Source organism: Symsagittifera roscoffensis, unplaced genomic scaffold, assembly GCF_963678635.1.
Source record: "Symsagittifera roscoffensis unplaced genomic scaffold, txSymRosc1.1 SCAFFOLD_192, whole genome shotgun sequence".
Classification (NCBI taxonomy): Eukaryota; Metazoa; Xenacoelomorpha; order Acoela; family Convolutidae; genus Symsagittifera; species Symsagittifera roscoffensis.
The window spans coordinates 24,501-46,844 of NW_026971582.1; the positions used below are offsets into that span (position 1 = coordinate 24,501).

Consider the following 22,344-nt stretch of genomic DNA (forward strand, 5'->3'; position numbering starts at 1 on the left):
ATTCCGCGACAAAGATGATTTTCGCCTGTTGCGGAATCCGCATACAGTTCACAAAATGCTCAGTTTGGCCTCGTGATGGTCTAAAAAGTTTTGTTGAAAAATGTTAGTTCTATCGATGAAAATTGACTGAACAAAAAAAACCATACCGAGCGTAAATTTTATTTTTATTTGAAAGTCGGAAAAAAAAGATCACAGGTGAAAAATCTTTTCAAACTTAAGCTCAGGAATACAATACCCAATGAATTAATTTTAAAAAAATCCGTCAAAGAATGCTAGTTAAAAAGTCTGAAGAAAAAAAACTGACCCCGAGCACAAATAGTTCGTTACTTTCATTATGAAAGTCGGAAAAAAATATCTGTAAGCAATCTCACCTATTTTTGTTCCCATTTGCAAACCAGCGATGCTGTTACGATCAATTGTAGAAGTTTGTTTTGGTTCACGTTGATTATTGTAAAGATACCCCACCCACACTAGATCAAGAGGCCTGGCGACTCCGTACGAGTAACCCTCCAAATCGAAGCGATACATCACTAAGCACGAGACATTCAGAGGTGTGCGTATCTGATAATACCTAGGAATGATCAAAAGCATCATACCAAAAAATACACTGAAGACAAAATATCAAATCAAACTGTTTCAATTTGAGTTGTTAGGGCGGTGTAAATAGGGCGGGTTGAGTTGTTAGGGCGGGGTTAATTTATCAGAAAAAAGCAAAACTCCTGTGGCGACAATCAAAAACCTGAAGAGCTTCCTTTCAAAACCTTATTCAGCATTTAGGTGTTTTTCAAAGATATTTAAGCATTTAAAATTATGTAGCGTTTTGATGGAATAAATAAATTCGGACATCATGATTTAGATTAGTATTGAGAAAATTTTGACCAAATACATCATTTTCTTTATGTGTTAACTTCCTCGCAGCTCAACCAGCGCTGACTTATATCTGGTCTACATGAGTGTTTTCAAAATTACTCGAAAAAGTAAGTTTTTACCACCGAAGTTCTTTATTCTAAGAGTCATTAAAATTTGGAAATTTTAATTTGAATTTATCGAATTATTCACAACAAAATACGTTAAAAAAATAAGTTTTACCTTTCCGCCCTTTCTTGTCCGGTGACTTGTGGATCCTGCAATTCCTGCGCTTGCGCGGCGTGAGAGATTTCGAAGACCTTGGTAGATTCTGTGAAAGCGTCTGAGTTCGGAAAATATTCCGGTTCGATAAGTGCCTAAAGCTAAATCAGATCAGTTCTCATACTTAGCATACGATCACCAGCGGATTTATGGGGCGACGCCCCTCCCTCAGGGATTCGACCTCATCCCGACCCAAAGGGTCCCCCCTTTGTACTATTTTGAGATATCCATTTTCGGCTGATATACCCTAAAACGTCTCTAAAGACGCCATTGGCGCCATACTATACAAATTTTGAGGGGTGAGCGTGCGCCGAAAAAACGAGACTTTTTGGTCATTATTTTTCAAAAAAGGCCTAAAACGCCTTTTCGGTCTGTTTTTTCCAAAATTAATAGCGGCGCGGAAAATTTGCTCAAAATAGGGGTGTTTGTATTTGGGAGAATTCAATAATCAATTTGGTCGACATAAAATAATTTTTTCGAAATTTTAGAAAATCCTAGATCCGCCCCTGCGTACGATGCTGATAAAAACTACTTGAAAATAGGTTCTGCAAATTTTTTTCATTGATACAACTGTATCAAACCTACAAAAAATTAATTGAGCCATCCAACGGTTGATCTAGGATCGAGGTGGGGGGAGGGGCAGATTTTCAAATTATTTTTGAAAATTTTGTCGATCTTTTTCAAGGTCGAGCAAGTTGAATTTCCGAGCTCTCCCAAAATTGTAAAAGACTTTTCATCGGTCAAATTTTCTGCGCCGCAAAACACAGGAACACAGGCCAAAAAGCAGTTTAAGCTTTATTTGGAAAAATTTGAACAAAAATGGCGTTGTTTCGGCGCGAGAAACCCACTTAAAATTAGTATAAATTGGCGCCGAAGGCACCTTTAGAAACTCTTTAGAGTCCGTCAGCCAAAAATGGATATCTCAAAATAGTCTAAAGGGGGACCCTTTAGGTTTGAAGGGGTCGAATCCCTAAGAGCGAAGGCGTCCAATTATCGCTTCACCCCCTAAATCCGTCCCTGGAACCACGTGCTAAAAACTGCATCGTTTTACTATACTACTGTGATGGAAAGAAAGAAAGAAAAGAAAGGAAGAATTTATTTTTTCGTTATTGTAAGTACAGATACAAAAGTAAATTATAACCATTTGTTAGGAAACTCAAACTCAATGATTTGCAAGAAACCAGAATGGAGTTGATTGACTAAAGGCACAATACGCACCACCTATCGAGAGTCTGAAATATGGTCTCTAACTTTTATTTGATATCTTGCTAAATTATGCAAATTGCGATAACACAGAATACTGCTAAATTAGCATTGATTATTGCCGCAAGGACAACAAGGCTGACCATTACTCTTGTTTCAATTCTAACCAGATATATTCTGAACACGCTTCAAAATAGTATACCAAAATGGACACAAAGCGGCAAAAAAAAACCATGTTTTTGATTGAAACAACAGTTTCTAAAGACTCAGGACTTTGCCACCTCAGAGTGTTGCAGAAATTTAAAAAAAACACTTGACATATAAAATATCATCACGATGAGGACGCATCAATCATGAGACCAGTGAGTCTTATTTAAAAAGACGAGTCATCACTAATGCAGATTTGGGTTTTTCAGCGCTGATTTGTCGACGTTCAAGACCTGATCATGGATTACGTCATATTGATGAGCGCTTCAATAAATGATCAAACAGACAGATTGTTTTTGGAACAGCGATGGCTATAAATGGGGTTCAGCCCGAGCGATTTTTTGTAATTACAGAAACCTAACTAACACGCCTAAAGTGACTATTGCGCAGACATTTTCATCATCTTTTATCATATTTTTTAAGAAGAAATTTAATCTGTGTTGAAGGCAGTCAAACTTTAGTGTTTCGCTTTGGTACGAACAGTCTTGTTCGCTTATGAAAAAAAAATGTTTTTATACGATAGACAGACAAGGGTTGAAAGAAAGGTAAAACATTGCCCCTCAGGGTCTCACAGCCTTGAACACTTACAGAGCCATCTTAATGATTTTAACAAAATCCAATTTAATTGAAAAACCCTAAATTTATTCATGGAATACGTTTGGCACCAAAATCAGTGAATTCGAGGGCTGACAAAAAACTCAAGAACGACTTTGTTTTGGATTAAAGCCTTCAAAAAAGGCCCAAGAAACGATATCCTATACGAAAACCAAAAATGACATCAAAAAATTTTTTCAACAGAGAACAGTTTAGAGTACCTTAGCGTCCAAACTACATGAATACATCCTGAGAAACGTGTACGATGACTCCGGCAGCTCAACGGAGGAATTTCATGTTTGGTGCAATCTTGAAATTATCTTCAAAATTCTTCAAAATGTTTTGGAGCATTGAGTTGTGACGGAAGGTCTAACTCATAGAGTAATTTCAGATAGGGTACACCGTCTGCTCGTCACGCTATCTTGTTTTCGGCCGGATAGACTCGTGCAACTTCTTATTCTAATACCGATCTCAATCTTATTCTTATATCTCGTAGTCTCAATAGATCTAGAGTATACTGGTTTGTTACGAGTTGGTCTCCTGGAAAAAGCAACTAAGCTATAAGTTAAATTCAGAATGCTCTGGTGCTTAAACTACAAGTAGTCTCAGCACATACAAATAAGCAGGTTGTATGTTAGATGGAGTATGATTGGTTAGTCTTCAATATTTTATAGGGATAAAATATCTAATTTATAACCAATAATAATATACAGTTTGGATCAGGTTCCACCCATCGGGGGTTTACAGAGTTTTTGTTTCTTTGACGTATTTCTGTAGTGGAGGATGGATGATTGATCGTTCGTGTTTCGCGAGCATCAATTCTTTTCCCTTCTTGGAGGAGGAAGCTCCAGGAAACTGGAATCGTAGATTTCATCTTGTGCTTCAACGATGACTGAGATCGTTAACAAAATCAATCTGATTTCAAGATGGTTTGTTATGATCGTCTGTTCTTGATCGGTTGTGGAGAATTATGTTTCGATCTGAAATGGGAATGGCGTGAAGCTCGAGTTTGGAGGGAATACCCTGTAACTCGGATCTGTACGTATACTTGAGCATCGAGGTGGTCATTGGTCTGTTTCAATGAAGTCCTTTGCTTCAGAGTCAAGTCGTACTTAAAATCCGGCATATAGGTTGTGCTCGGCCATTCTGTAGGTTGTGTTGTGATGAGGTCGTCTTAGCTGCTTGATGCTCGTCTTCGTGATTGTGCATAATCTATATTACTGCAATACATATTTTACATAAATAAATGTTTAGTTAGTCTTTCTTTTAGTTATGATTTTTTATTAGTTTTTATCGCAAAAGCTTTTATTTTTTAATCAGTTATTTTAAAAGAGTTACTCACACTTGAGTACCTGTTATCAAAAATAAGGAGTGTGGTCACAAAGCGTGTGTTATAGCACGGTGGGTTAGGCCGGCTATTAAGCATGCTCAGGAACCCTCTTCTGGTGGGTTAGGCCAAGAGTGAGGGTATGATTTCCTGCTGGTTTTTTTGGGGTCCTGTTCTGTGTTAACCTTTTGTGTCGTGTTTGTTTCTAGTTTTTTTCCTTTTGTTATTTTAGATGTGTGTTTTTCTCGAAAATCAAATTGTTTGGTTTGGGTTTGTCTTTCGACTTTTTGGTGTTTTATGCTTTCTTTTTTAGACTTATCATTAGTCTTCAAAAGAATAAATTATCGGTTCTTTAAGCTGATTTAATCCAGTTTGGGTACTGTGGGTTTTCATTCTGTTAGTTTGTGTGTTACTGTGGGTTTTCATTCAGTCTTGCTGTTAGTTTGTGTTTTATGGTGTTTAGTAAGCTGCGTTGGTTAGTTCGGATTATTTTATAATTCCTTTCCAGCTGGATTAAAAGAAAGTTTGAAATTTGTTATTATTAGTTTGAGTTGTTATCAGTGAGAGTTGAAACTTGAAATCAATATTTTAAACAATTCGTCGTGGGCGAGCTGTGCGAGTGTGGATAGAATTTGTGTGCGATTGATTCTTAAAAAGGTTAGTACTGCTAACATTTCTATAAATTTACTGCTGAAAATTTTAAATTTACCGCATTGTGGGGACTGAAATTATTAAATTATTATTTCCAGTGTATTCAGATTTACCACATTGGGGAAAAGAATTTATAGATGAATTTACTGCTGTGGAGAAGAAATTTACTGCATCATTTATTGCTGTTAGTTAATAAAAATTTATGATTAATAAAAGAGTTTGGTATTTGAAAAGTTTATAATGTATAAAAGAGTTTGCAATTTTTATTTATGTTTTCTGTTTTCTTGTTTGTAGATGATGGTGATCTAAAGACTAATGAAGAAACATTTATTAAGAAATGGTTAGTTTGTTTTAAATTTATTAGTTATAAATTTATCAATTCATCTTAACCTATGCATTGGGGAAGAAGCCATGAGGGAAGATATCGTGAATTGAATCTGATGTGGTTAGTAATTTTGCTAATATGCGGATGATAATTTTAGTTTCGAGCAGTGGCCAAAGAAACTGAAGTGCTTTTATAGTGATTAGTTCTTCGGTGCCAACGGAAAACTCGTGATTGGTGTGCTGAATGAGGTTAAAAAGTATGTGATTGTTTTTAGTATTGTGAATGAATTCTAATATCGGGATTTCTATAGGTTGTATATATTCATGCGGGACAATGAGGGGTCGGGATTCTTCTACATTAAAGGTCTTGGTGAGTGAACAAAATATATACATTTGGGTTATCGGGTCGTAGTTTCTGAGGATGCCCTGGAAGTTAGTGCCTTCAATACAGTATGAGAAATTAAAAAAAAAAATGAAGAAGTGTACTTTGAATTAATAAACTGAAAATGATGGTGAGGTTGTCGTGAAGGTGTGTGTAAATTAAAAAGATTTTGAATGAATCTATAATATGTGTAAGTGTGCGTTTGCTTAGTTCGTAACATGATGTCGTGTGAACAAAGCAAATCTCGTTCTTTTGGAGTGAGGAAGTGAAAGGTCAGTGAAAAAGTTTGAAATTTATTGTAAAATGATTCATAAGCTTGGATGTCGATTAGTGCTTCGGAAATAATGTGGTCGTGTTTCTTATCTTGTGAGCTTAGTGTAAGGATGTAGGGTGTTTGGATTAAAACAATTTCTGTTAGTTGAGGGCTAGCGAACTTATCATTGTCTAAAATCTGGTCTTGGTTAGGTCTAATGATGTTGTGATCATAATATTCAATAGAAAAATCATTAGCTCGGGGTGCAGTGAAAATTTTTAGTAGCTTTTTATATGCTACGTGAGTAAATTGTCTAGGTGTTAATGCTTTAGTGAGTCTAAAAAGGTCTAGTTTACTTTTTCTATTTGGTGAGGTGTGTTATTTAGTGGTATACAAATTGGGTTTGAAAAATAATAAAATGATGTCCAGTGAAGTGTAGGGATTAGTACATACATGCTCATCAACATAGTGAGGTTGTTCAGTGTGAGGGTTAGAATGGCTAATGGTATATTGGGGTAAGAGGGGTAGGGAAGTTTGGAGAAAGGCTGGAGTATTAATGGGGTCAGGGTGGTTTACACAATCGCGGGATGTTCCGGGTTTGGAGGGAAATGGATGGCTAGGGAATTTTCTTTCGAACGTTCTATATGCACGGTTAGTTGTGGATGATGAATGGGTTGATGTTGAGGATTGATCTAAAGAAGGGGTATAATCTGAAGAGGGTGTAGGAGTTGGTGGGTTTGATTATGTTATATTTGATGATAATTGGTGAACAGTTAGAGTGTGAGGATGTTGTATTTGTTGTTGAAGTGTTATCAGGTTACCTAGTTCTTGTGAAATTTGTGTGGTTTCTGGGGAATCGTTGTTGGAATGGTCATTGGTAAAGGGGCAGTATTTCGGGGTTGCTTGGGAAATATGAGAAATGGACGAGGGGGAATCATTTGTGGACTGGGAGTGAATAGGTCGAAAGGGGGGTTGGGAAATGCTGGTGGGCTGGGTTCGGAGTTTGCAAATTCGTCTGGGGTTTCGATGTCTGATTTATTAAATTGGGATATTGTATTGAAAACGGTGATGTCTGAATTAGTGTCAGAATCCATGCCGGATGATATGTTAACATGGGGTGATTCAGGTGGCGGGAAAGCAAAAAGTGGGATGATGGGAATTGGGTTTTGGCTGGGTGGGAAATGGAACGGTGAAGGGATCCAACTTGTCGGCTCATCGTGGGCTAGAAAAATGATTGTTCTGAGATTGAAAGTTTTTCTTTTCAATTTTACTGCAGTTATAAAGAAACGATTAGAGATCTTTTTATCAATCGTTATTGTACTATGTCTGCAAATGAAAATCTAAATTCATTGCTAATAAAACTCTGAATATAAAAGTTTGTGTTGGCTTTTGCCGTCCGACCATTAAACTTATGAGTAGGTTCCGTTGTAGTCGTATATCGTCTCTTGTCCGAGGTCTTCTTCCAATACCGGGGAGTACTCGTATTGTTCGGAATAATGGCTCTGATCTATTGAGTCGTAGAGACATTTCATTTAAATTATTATCGTGTAACATTTTTGCGATTTTGTCTAAGTCTAATCTATTTTTTGTTAGTTCCAAACTATTTTATTGCTTTAGGTCTTATTCGAGACTTATGGTCGCACCAGATGAGTTGTGACGGAATGTCTAACTCATAGAGTAATTTCAGATAAGGTACACCATCTTGGAACCTGATCTAAACTACATTTTATGATTGGATAAATTAGATATTTTACCAATGTAAATTATTTAATATTAACCAATCATGATTCATCTAACTAACAACCCACTTATTTGTAAGTGCTGGAATTACTTGTAATTTCAGCACCAGAGAGATTTGAATTTAACTTAGAAATTAGTTGACTCTCCAAGAAGACTTCAGCAACCGCAATAAACCAGTATACCCTAGATCTATTGAGCCTAGCAGAGACTAGTTAAACAACCTGAGACTAGATAGTATAAGAGTAAGATTAGGATCGGTATTCGACTAAGAAGTTGCACGAATCTATCCGGCCGAAAATAAGATAGCGTGACGAGCAGACGGTGTACCCTATCCGAAATTACTCTATGAGTTATACCCTTCGGTCATAACTCATCTGGTGCGACCATAAGTCTCGAACAAGACCTTAGTAGCTTAGAATTAACCAATAATAGATTAGAATTTAGACAAAACATTTACAAAATGTTATACGACAATAATTTAATCGAAATGTCTCTACGACTCAATAGATCAGAGCCAATATTCCGAACGATAACAGAACTACCCGGAATTGGAAGAAGACCTCGAACCAGAGACGACATACGACAAAGCAGAAACTTACCATATAGTTATATGATAGTTCGGCAAAAGCCAGAACAAACTTTTGTATTTAGAATACTACTAGCAATGAATTTAGATTTTCATTTGCAAACATAAAATTTTGAAGTCAATCTTCAAAATCATTTCAGGCGCTAAACAAAACTATTAATATACAATAACGATTGATAAAAAGATCTCAGATCGTTTTCCTAAATTCTGCAGTAATATACAAAACATGTTTGAAAAATATTTATTGAAAAATCAAAATAAAAATTAGTAGCATGACAATAAATGGTTAGTAATTATAAATCATCCTGTTGTTCCAGCTTCATCACCTAAACATAACAGCATTCATAAGCTCACTAATATCATAAAAACACTAAATCTTTTCTTTACACAAATTTAAATCATTTTAAACTTAAATTCACTTAATTTTAAAATCAGATCATCAAGGCTTATCCTTGGATCTTAAATCAATTTCTATTTAATTAAATTTAAAACTTGATCATCAAGGCCTATCCTTGGATCAAAAAGAACAACTTTGTTCTCCCCCATCCACTTAACTAGTGTCTAACGACCTCAAACGTCGATTCACTATCCAACCCTTTTAAAAAAAAACCCAGGACTAATAGAAATTTTTGAACAAAACTAATCATTCAAATTAGGATAAACAGTGAAGAACTTCGGTTATTCATCCTTCACTTGATCCCCCCTCTTACCAGACCCAGGATAAATCTTAGACTTAGTAAGTTTAAAATAGTATCTAACGAACTACTCGCGTTCTAATTATACCTGAACCTTGTGGATCGATTTACTATTCTCCAACCCTGAACACAATCACTACCCTTAAGTAAGATTAAGTAAGTTAACACCTTAGCTTATACTAGCCACGAGAAAGTAAAAAATCATTCTTCGGAATTGATATACTTTTCTCCCCAACCCTGAACAAATAGACCCAGGTTAGGCTAACAAAAAAAATCTTAAGGACTAACAGTTTAGGCAAATAGAAATCATTTAACAACCTTTTGCACCCGTCATCCTAAACCTTATGTCATTTAAAAACCTAGGAAATAATCAAACAATCGTTTTACACAATTGTGAAATAGATAACAAAAAATACGATCTTGTAATCACACCACACACACAAACAGTTGGATATATCAGAACAAAACGACAAACACTAAAAAGAAAAATAATAACTAAACAAAGACAAATAACACGAAAAATATTTTCAAAAAATCGCAACGCATTTTCAGAATCAGAAACCAACAGTTTAGACGAACTTTATAAACTAAAAGAATCGATAGATAAAAATTGCCCAATTCACGATCAATTATATTTTTCCGACTCAGAAACAACTTCAAATTCATCAAAAAGAGGAAAAAGAAGAATAAAAAAGCAATTTAAACACAAACCAGTACATTTATATAATTGGAATCAACCAAATAGACACATTGATAATTACATATTAACAGTCATCAAACGAAAAAATGAGCTCAACGCACACCCCAGGTGAAGAAAGTCCAGATGATGATGATATCTTCCCCTTTATCGTAGATGCAACCACTGATAGAGGACAGCATATATTTTGCAAAAATTTACTCTTAAATTTGTTTGAACCCGGAATCAGTCCATGTAAAACAGAGTTCCCAGATGTAAAAATCAAAAGACAAATTATCGATCACTATTTGAAAGATATATGTAACATAACACAACAATACGGAATCTACTCCATAGAATTCAACTCACCAAACCAGAATCACAGCAAATATGTAATTCAAACAGACGACCTTGATTTAGAATTTTCAAAAGTATTCTCAGAATATATAAAAAGCATACAATATTATAACTCACAAAGAGCAAACTCCATATTCACCAATGAAGTTTTTGCAATAATATATAGTTATATCTCGATATTAGAAAACGAAATCCCAATCCCAAATGTTTCACCGACAGAAACATCTAAACATATAAGAGTACGACATGAAATCACACTACTCTCTAGTTTTCTAAATATAATTAAAGAAAATTTCACGAAAGATGAAGTTTCCCAACATACAAAACACGACTTACAAAAAATTTTGGCATGGCTCATAATAGATTATTTCACACATAATATTGATTTAATTTCACAAGCAAGAAAAAATTTTAGACCCCAAAACTCAAACGATGATACTGCCATCACAGAACAATCAGACTATGTTTGGGACCCCGAATGGTCTCATCCCGCATTCATAAACTTCCCACAATCAATCTCAAGTCAAGCAATAAGTACGATAAGCAATAAGTAAGAGTAATACCATTAACCATTGATGCAACACCATTAAACTACAATACATTTTTACCCGATATGCAAAATAATACTTTAAACTCTACAGTCATACACAATGAAAACCTCAATGGAACTAGGAATCTTACTCAACAAGATATCCAGACACCATCACACTTCATAAATGAAGAAATCGTACACACAACAACTACACAACAAAGTATTTCACCAATACATCCCAATTTAACAACACCAAGAAATACAAACCCTTCACAAACACAGGTAACCTTACAATCAACCGTTAAACCTTCGGTTGCCCCAAAATATTCACACATGGATTACCAAACATACAGACCCATGACAATACCGCCAAAAACACGCAAAAAGTTCACTAGAAACAATTTTGCAGACCATAATTATAATTACACACATCCATCAAAAACAAATTATCAACCACGAAAAAATTTTAGTAATTATACAAGATCTCGAAACTGGGATAACTCAATGGCACCACCTAATTCAGTAAATTTCCAAACAAATTTACATCCTCCACAGGATCGTAGTGAAAACTATCCATTTTTTCAACAAAATAAAAATAAAAAACAAACATCTTATCAAATGGATTACTTATCCTCAGATGATGATTTCTTACAACCAGATATATTTGCACCCTATAATCAAGAATATCGTGGACAAGGAATACAGAAACCACATACAAATTATAGAATTTTTTCTCCACAACCGATAGATACACAAAATCAACAACCAATCCAAAAACAAAACCCAATTAATACACAATCTTTTCAACCAATTCAGCAACAAAACCCAATGATCACACACTCGTATCAACCAACACAAATGCAAAATGAAATACCACTCCCATATTATCTTCAACAACACGAAATAACAAGAAATCAACTTTCAAATTTTTCTCAAATGCCAAATGCAGCAGAATCATTACAAATGACAATGAATCCATACCTTATGGGTGGATCATCAATAACATCAAATAAACCTTTAATGGTATTCACAGGAACAGACCCTGAATATTCTGTAGAAGACTATTTAAATGCAGTAACAGCAAATTTGATTTTAAATATAGGACCTGAACCAATTAATACGCCACTACATCAAAACTGGATACATCGACGCACAGCGTTGATACAAACAACTTTAGATGGCGCAGCCCAAAAATGGTTTTCAGTATTGCCTATAGAAAGAAAATCAAATTGGAAAAGGTTTACACAAGAATTTTCAAAAATGTTTGACTCCGAAAGAAACAAACAACAACAAAGAGTTTTATGTAATGAAATTCGCAGATTACCAAACGAAACCATCAAGCAATTAGCAGTACGCATCGAAAAACTAGTTCGAAAAGCATATTCATTAAATACACACGACTATAAAAACACAAAGATGACAGAAATCTTAATGATGACCTTAATGAACACCGCAATTAAGAAAAATAGCAAAAAAAAAGAGAGCATCCCATCCTTCTTCAATTCGAGAACCCGATTTAGATTTTCGAAAACTAGTAGACAAACTAGAACAAGCAGAAATCACAATGAAACTCGAAGAAACGGAAATTCTGAAATTACAATACGTTAACAGAATTGAAACAACTTCCACAGATATAAACAATATACAGGAATCAGATACAGACCTCGTTGAAAAAATCACTGAAATACTCAATATTTACGAAAAACACCCAAACTTTAAAGGCAAACCATCTTTCAAAAAATGGTGTAATTATTGCCGACGATACGGACATAGTATTTCTGAATGTAGACAAAAACAGCAAGACAATCAAAATAAACCTCAAAAATATAAAGAACCAAATAAATCATTCTATCAATACATGAAAAAAGATCAAAATCTACCAAACAAAACTGTGTACATCAACAACAGTTCAGGAAAACCACTCCCGAACAATACAAATTATACAAGAAATCAATCACCATATAACTCAAGTTATAGAGGAAGATCACCAGAACGAAGAAACACGCAAAATTCATCACAAAATCACTACAATAGACCAAATAGTCGAAATAACTATTCCAGATCAACTTCAAATACACAACGATTTGTTTCTAGATCTAATTCCCAATCAAGAAATAATTACTATCCAAACAATCAATCACGAAATTCATCATACAATAGGAATAGAAACTACTCCAATAATCGGAATAGAAGTTATTCAAACAACCGAAACCAGAATTACCCGAACAATCAATCAAGGAATAATTCATATAATAGATCGAACTATAACAGACCAAATAATAATTACCAAAATAGATCGCGAAATAATTCACAAAATCGACACTCAAGTTATAATAATCGTTATAGAAATTATTCCCAATCACCACACCGGAATAATAATAATTATAATAATTCTAATAATCGCCACAGAAGTAGTACACCTAAACATCAAAGACATATTAATCAAGTACAATCTAATCCAGAAACAACATCAGACCCTCCAGGTATTGATGACACAGTAACTGATACGTTACAACTCAATCAAATAAACTGTGGATCATCAGATTCAGAAAGCGATGCAGAAAACACTCTCTCCATCAATATGATAAAAGTCGAAAATGACTATGAACCTGTTATATATGAACAACCTTTTTCATCACACATATATGAGAATCAATCAGAACTCCTTCACAATTATTATATTGAACCCATCCATTCCACACCGACGACACAAAAAACTAATGAAATTAACACTACAAATCAACCCAATGAGAACGAAAAAACAAAATGCTTGAATACAAATCACATCTATCAAAACATACCAAAACATACAAAAAGAACAACCCAAAGAAAAAATTTGGACAATACCATTTCTTTTAGAAAGTCCAAGAAGCAAAGAATTTCAACCAGCAGATCTTGAAATTGATTTTTTAATTGATTCAGGAGCAGAATCAAATATAATAAACATTCCCACATGGAATGAAATAAAAACCTTACACCCAAAGCTAACACCTCTTGAAACCTCCAGCAAACTAGCAACAGCACAAGGATCAACATTAATAAACTACGGAAAAATTCAATTATTTCTTCTCCCCACAAGAACAATGGAGCAAAACAAAATTTTAACCAAACCATTTAAACAAATATTCCATATCACTGATATTAAACACAATATCATTGGAATACCATTTATCTCTAAATATATACCAACAATCAACATCTTGAATAGTAAAATATTAATCAAAGATAAATATACAAAAACAAAAGACACATCCCTAACATTTTTTCAAAGATTAAATAAACAACCACCATTTTTTTCAAAATTTTATCCAATATATAACCAACAAAGAAAACACCTGAAACCACTATCAGGAAACATCTATAATTTTTCAATCAAACAAGTTCACCAATATGATAAAAAACAAAACAAACAAAAATTTTATATGTCAGATTTTGAATTCAAACCTATTCATAAATTTTTCAAAATCACTATCTCATCAATAAAATATTTGAAAAACTCGAATTCAGATATTATTTCCTTACATGTATACAACAAAACACCCTACCAAGTAACATTACCTTTAGGACTTTTAGGCTATTGCGAAACTAACGCTACAATATCACCAATACACGAAAAAGCATATCGTGTAAATAATATACTCCAATTACTAGATATTTGCCAATCCACAATCCTTAATGAAGAATTATCTATAAATAATATAATAAGTAACGAAAAAAAAAATACGGATTATTTCACAAAAACCCCATATTTCAAACCGACATTCAACATAAATAACTACACAGAGAATCAACAGAAATTTTTAACAATGTTTAATTTCCAACATTCACAAATAACACAAGACGAATTTGAAAAACTAGCCAAACAGCTAATTAAATATTCATCAGTCTATGCAACATCCAAATTTGATGTTGGCAAAATTAGCTCATCACTACATCTCCCATTAAAACCAGACGCAGTTTTCAAAAAACAAAGAGCAAGTAAAGTACCAATTCACTTACACGATAAAGTGAACAGATTACTCGACATTTTAGAACAATACAACATTATATCACCAGTAAACAAAGAAGAACAACCAAAAGGCAACACATTTATCAACCCTGTTATCATTTTAGCCAAAGGAGAATCATTAAAAATTGTTCTCGATGCTAGATACCTCAACTCACTCATAGATGAATCAAAGTGTAATTGGCCTATTGAACCAATACAAGTTATTTTAACAAAAATAAACGGAAAATATTTTACAACCGCAGATATGAATAGTGCATACAATCAAATGCCATTAGACGAACAATCACGACGTTTAACACAATTTGTTATTGGAAACCAACAATACGAATTCAACCGCTTATTCTATGGAATATCCATAGGACCAGCTGCATTTTCAGCTTTTATGAGCAAAATTTTTCGACCACTGATACTCAAGAAAAACGCAATCACCTATTTAGACGATGTTTTTATGCAATCACAGACAAAAGAAGAAATGTTCAATGTTTTAGAACAATATCACCAAATACTTCAGAACGAAAATCTGAAGGCCGCCCCCGATAAATCACACTTCTTTTTGACAAGAGTTAAATTCTTAGGACATAATATAGAAAGAAAAACAATCACTCCATTGAAATCACGTATAGACGCTATTCAAAAACTCCAACCACCAACAAATAAAAAGAAAATCCAAGAATTCCTTGGAATGTTAAACTTTTTAAGCAAATATGTTTATAAAATGCAATTATATCTACGACCATTTTATAATATACTAAGACAACAAAATAATTTTGAATGGAACACAGAACATCAAGCACGATTTGAAGAAATTAAAAAACTTCTAACTGAACAAATTTCAAACACAATTCCAGACTCAAATCAACCATTTTATGCAATGTGCGATGCTTCAAACTTTGGCATCGGCGCAGCGTTATTACAATCACATAATGGTACAAACAAAATGAACCTTATATCAGCAAATTCTCGATTATTCACTCAAGCAGAGCTAAGACTCTCAACCCTAATGAGAGAATGTACAGCCATAATCTATACACTTACAGAATATGAATTTCTGATACTTGGATCAAAACATCCAACAGTTCTATTCACAGATCACAAACCAATCATTTTTCTCTTTACACAAAAATCTAATCCAAACCACCGAGTTTATAGATTTCAATTAATTTTAATGAAATTCCCAAACTTACATATAGTTTGGACAGCAGGAAAGAATCTTGCATTACCAGACACATTAAGTCGAAATACGCCACCGGAATTACTTACACGCAAAACCACAGTTGAAATACCCAAAAATATAAAATTCTACCTTGCAAAAAACGAAACATCACCCCGACTAGAATGCAAATATGCAGTAAAAACTGACGTTGAACAATCACAGATAAACAATCTACAACACTTCCCACTTTATTTAGATTGTCAAAATAATCACTATGAAGTTGACCTACTTGGAACATCAACTTTTAAACCAATCCCATATTCACAATGGATAAAAAATAACACCCAACAAAAAAGAGTAAAACAACACTCGCATAAAAAAGACCTTTTTCCACTGATTGAAAAAGAAAACCTAACTGATAAAATAAATTTATCAGGACCACAAACAAACGATTCAAAATACACAATAAATCAAGTATTTGACCTTCATGACCCACTTGATACAATTCCTTTATCTAAATTAGAAATTGAACACATTTTTCTCCCCCAAACAGAAACAATTACAATTTCAACACTGAAACAATATCAAAACCTTGACCCAGTAATTCGACAACTGAAATCATGGCACAAATATAAAACTAAACCTATCAAAGCAGATTCAACTATTCTAGGAAACAAAACACTCCTCCGATATTTTCGAAAATTCAATAATACAACAATTAACGAAAACACAGACCTTCTAGAATACAAATTAAATGAATCTACAGTTCCCTGTCTCCCTCTAAGTATGATTCTCATAGCTTTTAATATTTCACATACACAAAATATTAAAGGACACTCTGGATCAGAGAAAACATATTCAAATTTTATACAAAACTTTTATTTCCCAAATGCACCAATTTGGATAAAAGTACTATGCAATGACTGTATAGTATGTCAACTGAATAAACCTTACCCAAATCAAAAACAAATAGCACAAAAACAAGATTTTAAAGGACAAAGTTTGTACTTTAATCATCGTATCTCATTTGATACTAAAGGACCAATTTCACCCTCATCCGAAGGAAACTCCTACATTATGGTAATTGTTGACGCGTTTACACATTATGTAGCACTTAACCCAGTACCACATTGTAACGCTTATTACGCTTACACAACACTCTATGAACACTGGATAGCCAAATTCGGACTACCAGAAATTTTAGTTACAGACAACGGTACAGAATTCATAAATAATGAAATCATCAAACTATGTCATCTATATAACATCAAACACAAACCACGTACATCTCACGCACCTTGGACAAACGGCTTAGTCGAAGGTATGAACCGTTCATTACAAGAATATCTCAGATGTATCATCAATGGAAATGATACAAGATACACCGAATGGTCAGCAGATGTAAAATTATTTCCCTTAGCATATAATTCACAAATTACGACAACTCTAGGAATGTCACCATATGAAATGGTTTTTAACCAAAAGCCACGCAAACCAATAATGTTTACAGCAAACTCTCATAAAAACGCACAAGGTTATTGTCAACCAAATAAAGACTCAATTTGTTATAACCTACCTTTACATACACACGATGAAGATCATTTTCATCACCCACAAATTCTTAAATTAGCCTCCGGTACACACATCGAATGGATTTTAAACAGAGATAAAAAACACAATGAAATTTACCAAAAAGTAACAAAAAAGTTGTTACAAAGGCAAAATATTAATGAACAAATAAATTCACGCTTTACACCAGCCCCCGATTTAAAAATTGGAACATTTGTTTTAATACCCAATTTTAATACTCAAAAAGGAATTTCAAAAAAAATACAACCCCTTCGTAAAGGACCATACCAAATAATTGCAAAACCCACTGATGTCACATATAAAATTACCGACTCAGACAAAAAAGAAATCGTTCAACACCGAAATAACCTATTACCTTATTATCCAAAAGAATACGCACTCCGCGAACTAACTCAATTATATTCTTTTACAGGTTTACAAGTTATTCAAAATGACCCACATACGGAAAATACAACGAAGAAACAAAAAGATTTTCACCTCAAAAACCAAATAACAAAATCAACCACCACAAAATCAATACAAAAAATCTAGATCAAAATACATCTCAAAAAGAAAGAAAAAATAGAAAAATGACAGAATAAATAATACCCCAAGAACAAATCGACAAATCAGAACATAGAGAGTCTTCACGACTTAGAAATCAACCACGTAAAAATTATAAATTATTCATCCCACAATCTAAAATATTAAAGAAAGTTGAATTTCAAAAACAACTTTAATTCTACATTTAATAATCTTTGCAACTCTGAAACATTTTACACTTTCATTTTTCAAAATAACATGCTGACAAACACGCAGCGATTCTAGTTCATAATTAGCCAATAGGATTCATCCAATCCGTCACCTTCTATAACTTTAACACAAACCAACTAGACGAAAAATATTAAACTCCAGGCATATCTATAACTATAACTCTACGACCTCCAGGTCAAAAATAAGCAAACCACTCCAACTTGACAACTAAAATAAATATCACCATAATATCATAACCCTCCCTTATCTAATAAACCAAAGATCAACAATATTTCCCCAACTCAGACCTCAAATATCCTCCAAACAAATATGTTAAATTAGCCTAAAGTAAAAGAACGACCATTTTATTTAGCCTAAAGTATATAAATCTCAAAAATACCCCAGATCATTTGACAAATGAAAATAAAGACAGAGAAGACCTCCCGATCACCATAAAAATTGCCCCCAACAATTTTTTACAAAACTCAACCCACTTGTCAAAAAACTAATAAATAAACCGACCACACTTGAAAATTGCCCCAAACAACAAAAAATATTCGATCACGAAGTCATTTCTTAAATGCTCTTCTATCAAACAGTCACTAAAATTATCACAAACCTCAAACAATTTTTTACGATACTTCAAACTTTCATAATATTTCTTTTTGATATCCTTGAATCTTTTCTAATAATCTTAATCATTTTTTGTAATATTTTTTAAATTTTCTACACTATATTAGAACTATTTCTCCAACTTTCAAAAACCCTTGATTATATCCACAGGTACGATTTATACAACTTGTCTAAATGATACGAACTATTTTCAGTAGAACTGATATTTTTCTACTATTTGTAATTTTCATAACATTTCTATCATCCCTCATTTTGACCATATGCAAATGTATAAAGAAAGCAATCATCACATTCGCTCTAGCAACAATCCTCCTAATTCTTTTTTTAGAAGAATACTATAATAAACATAAACTTTTTCACTAAAAGAATAGACCAAAAAGCTATCAAAAATTGCTACCCAACAGTCACAAAGTCAGTCTTCACCGACATCATCCCAAGAAAACCCGACACCACTTTCAACTACCCAAAACCCCCAAACATCTACACGAATTTCTTTTCAAGATAACCCATATACCTTTGAAGAATGACACGCTCGCTTATCAGAACCACTAGAACCAGTTCAACGACAAGCACCTCTAAGCGAACCAACATATAACTTATACCCAACACTACCACAAGAATTAAGTAGAATAAGAAATCCTAGTCAAAACCAAAATACAGTCGAAATAAATAGACAAATTATACATCCTCGACGAAACAGAAATTTTCAAACTCCCCGAGTTCATTTTGATATACCTCAATCCCCATCACAAAACACTCCAGAAAACCCCATTGGTATATTACCAGAAACCCCTACGCTTCTTTCACAATGTAGCACCTCAAGCCTACCATCAGATTACTTAGGTTCAACACCAACATCTGAACAAATACGTGAAAATCCCTTTAACCCCCCAAACCAGGCATCACGACTACCATATTGGACAACACATTCATTTACACAAGGTGAACTAAATTTAGTCAATGATCCAATAGATATTTCTACGGATACAACAACATCCTCATCACTACCAGAAACATTATCACTACCATCAACACCATCAATAAGCCAGATTTCACCACCACCTTTTAACTTAAATTTTCCAAATAATCTCGACGCCAGATATCGAGAACAATCATCAACAAATATCCCTTTAAGACTAGATTGGAATACATTTACAGCCCCTCCACCATTATTTACATTTACATTTACAGCCCCTCCAACATCTAGCAAGTAATCGCCTTCACAACTGGGCACTTAATAGATTACAATACCGGCAAGACATTCACGACGATATCCGTGATCACAATATCCAAATACTCCAACAAAACAGTTTACAATTAAAGTTTGAAATCACAGTTAAATTAAACAACATTACTCAACATCCCTACCCATTAAACCCACCAAACATAACAGCTCAATCACTACCACCACCATTTATAACCACTGAAGTAATATATAAATACGACAGATATACCAAAAAGACAATTGGTTACATCACATTTTATAACCCATACTCAGGATTATCATACACATGTATATTCTAAAATTATTAATTTTTCTCCAACTCCTTTTTCTAGTAATCTCAGATCAAAACATAAACGCTTCTCCCCGCACAGGACCCCAAGATTTATTAGTAACACATTACGATTGTGAAGAAAACGAACAAAAAACACTACACAAGTATGCAATAAATCAAGTATCACAATGCGAAACAGAACCCCAAGCCATAGAAACTACAAACGTAATAGCAACACTTTATTCAAAAGCCCGAGCAACTACAGTTATAGGATATAAATTCAAAGCAACATTTTCTGAAAAGAAAGTACATTGTTCACAAGTCTCAAACGGAATTAAAAACCGACTTGACCATGAATCATTCTACCAGAGTAATATAGAACGACTTTTACATCTCAATCCCGAAGATTGTAAAAACGAGTTACTCCGACTAAACATCACAAAAAATAAAAACACAGATAGAAAGTTAGTATATTTCCAAGTTTTTTCGGATTCTGTACATCAAGCAGAACTTGAAAGATATCAAGGACATATAAAACTAGATGAAAAGTACCCATATAACGGCGCACACGGACAATTAACTTATGATATACACGATAAACACTGGATACCACACATTGGTATAAATGACCCATCAAACTGCAAAGCAGACACAAAAAAACAAAGGATACCAAGAGATCATGTTTTTCGATTGGAAAATACAACTCGAAAAAATACAACTCACACGAGATTTATCTGACAACACAATGATCTATCAAGGAATTCGATTACCTTGTAAAAACGACCAAGGTTATTGCGACCCTACAACAAGAACACAAGCAACAATTGTTTGGTTCCCCGAAGACACATGTACAACATTTCAAGTAGCAAAAATACACGCTCGTATGATAAAATTTCACGAAAAATATTTTATACAATCAATTCCATATGAACAAGTCCATCCATCACGAAAACTAAGTTCTAATTTTAGAAACATAGACAATATAGAAAATAAGTTGACACATTCTCAAATATATCAAGAAACAGAACTTGCATGTAAATACAGAAATCCACTTCACAAAACACAATACTCCGAGATATTAGTTGAATACGAAAAAGGATTCGACATGACCACTGGAAAAGTAAAAATCGACCCATATGCAACAGGTCACCATCTAAACGAAGGAACATCAATCATACCAGTTCATTTTCAAAAAAATACAGGTCAACCTGGTGGACATTTAAAGCCCCAAGACGACCAAAGCACACGTTTACAAGAACTATCACTAATGAATAGTACATTTTTTGGTAATATCCACTATGATATTCACTTAGATATGAAACTAGACTACACGATTAGCCGAATTTTTCAAGAAATGTCACTCTCCGAATTAGAAACACTACACCAACTATGCGAATTAGAAAGAACACAGATATTACAATCACTTGCACTAGCAGTATTAAAAATACCCTACGCAGGATATTTACTATCAGGAAATAGATCAAATTTTTTAGACTATGAAGGAAACATCTTATGGTTTTATACTTGTACTAAAAAAGTATCACCACTATACGTTTTTGAAGATAAACGATGCTATAAAAGAATCCCTATCTTTTATAAGAATAAAGTACATTTCGTTGACACACTTTCACGAAGAACCTATTTCTGGGATACCGCAGTCCCATGTGGATCAGAAAATAGCCACAACGTAGTACAACTAAACCCTGATGAAGATAAATATTACCTTCTCACCCCATATCCCACATTAATGCAATCACTCAAAAAATTTTCACCAGAAAGCATTCGCGCTATCGCTCGAAACCCAAATATAGACTTACAATCAATAGGAATATACTCAAAATCAGATATTCAACATCACATTAGAACACAACAATTCCAAGAATTGTTAACACAAATGGACACAATACAAAGACAATCAATTGACCAAAACTTACGCAAACTTGCCGAAACCGCAGGATTTGCAGACATCTATACGCAAGACTATAGCGGATATTTTAAAGACATTAAAGATTATATATATCTAAACGGTGAAAAATACCGTCCCCAAGATATATCACCTATCAATATTTTTAGCTT

General features: G+C 33.8%; 1 protein-coding gene across 1 annotated transcript in view; it reads right to left on the reverse strand.

Annotated features, from left to right (window-relative positions):
- Positions 1-371: 371 nt before the first annotated feature.
- The window catches only part of LOC134856517 (uncharacterized), a gene marked incomplete at its 3' end in the record, with an annotated part of 32,628 nt that continues 10,655 nt past the window's right edge, over positions 372-22,344 (reverse strand). Inside the window, exons 3-4 of the mRNA XM_063872785.1 lie at positions 1,090-1,223; positions 372-571 (exon numbers count right to left, since the gene is read on the reverse strand). Of these exons, the coding sequence (XP_063728855.1) occupies positions 372-571; positions 1,090-1,223 (334 nt within the window). The remainder of the gene's footprint in view (positions 572-1,089; positions 1,224-22,344) is intronic.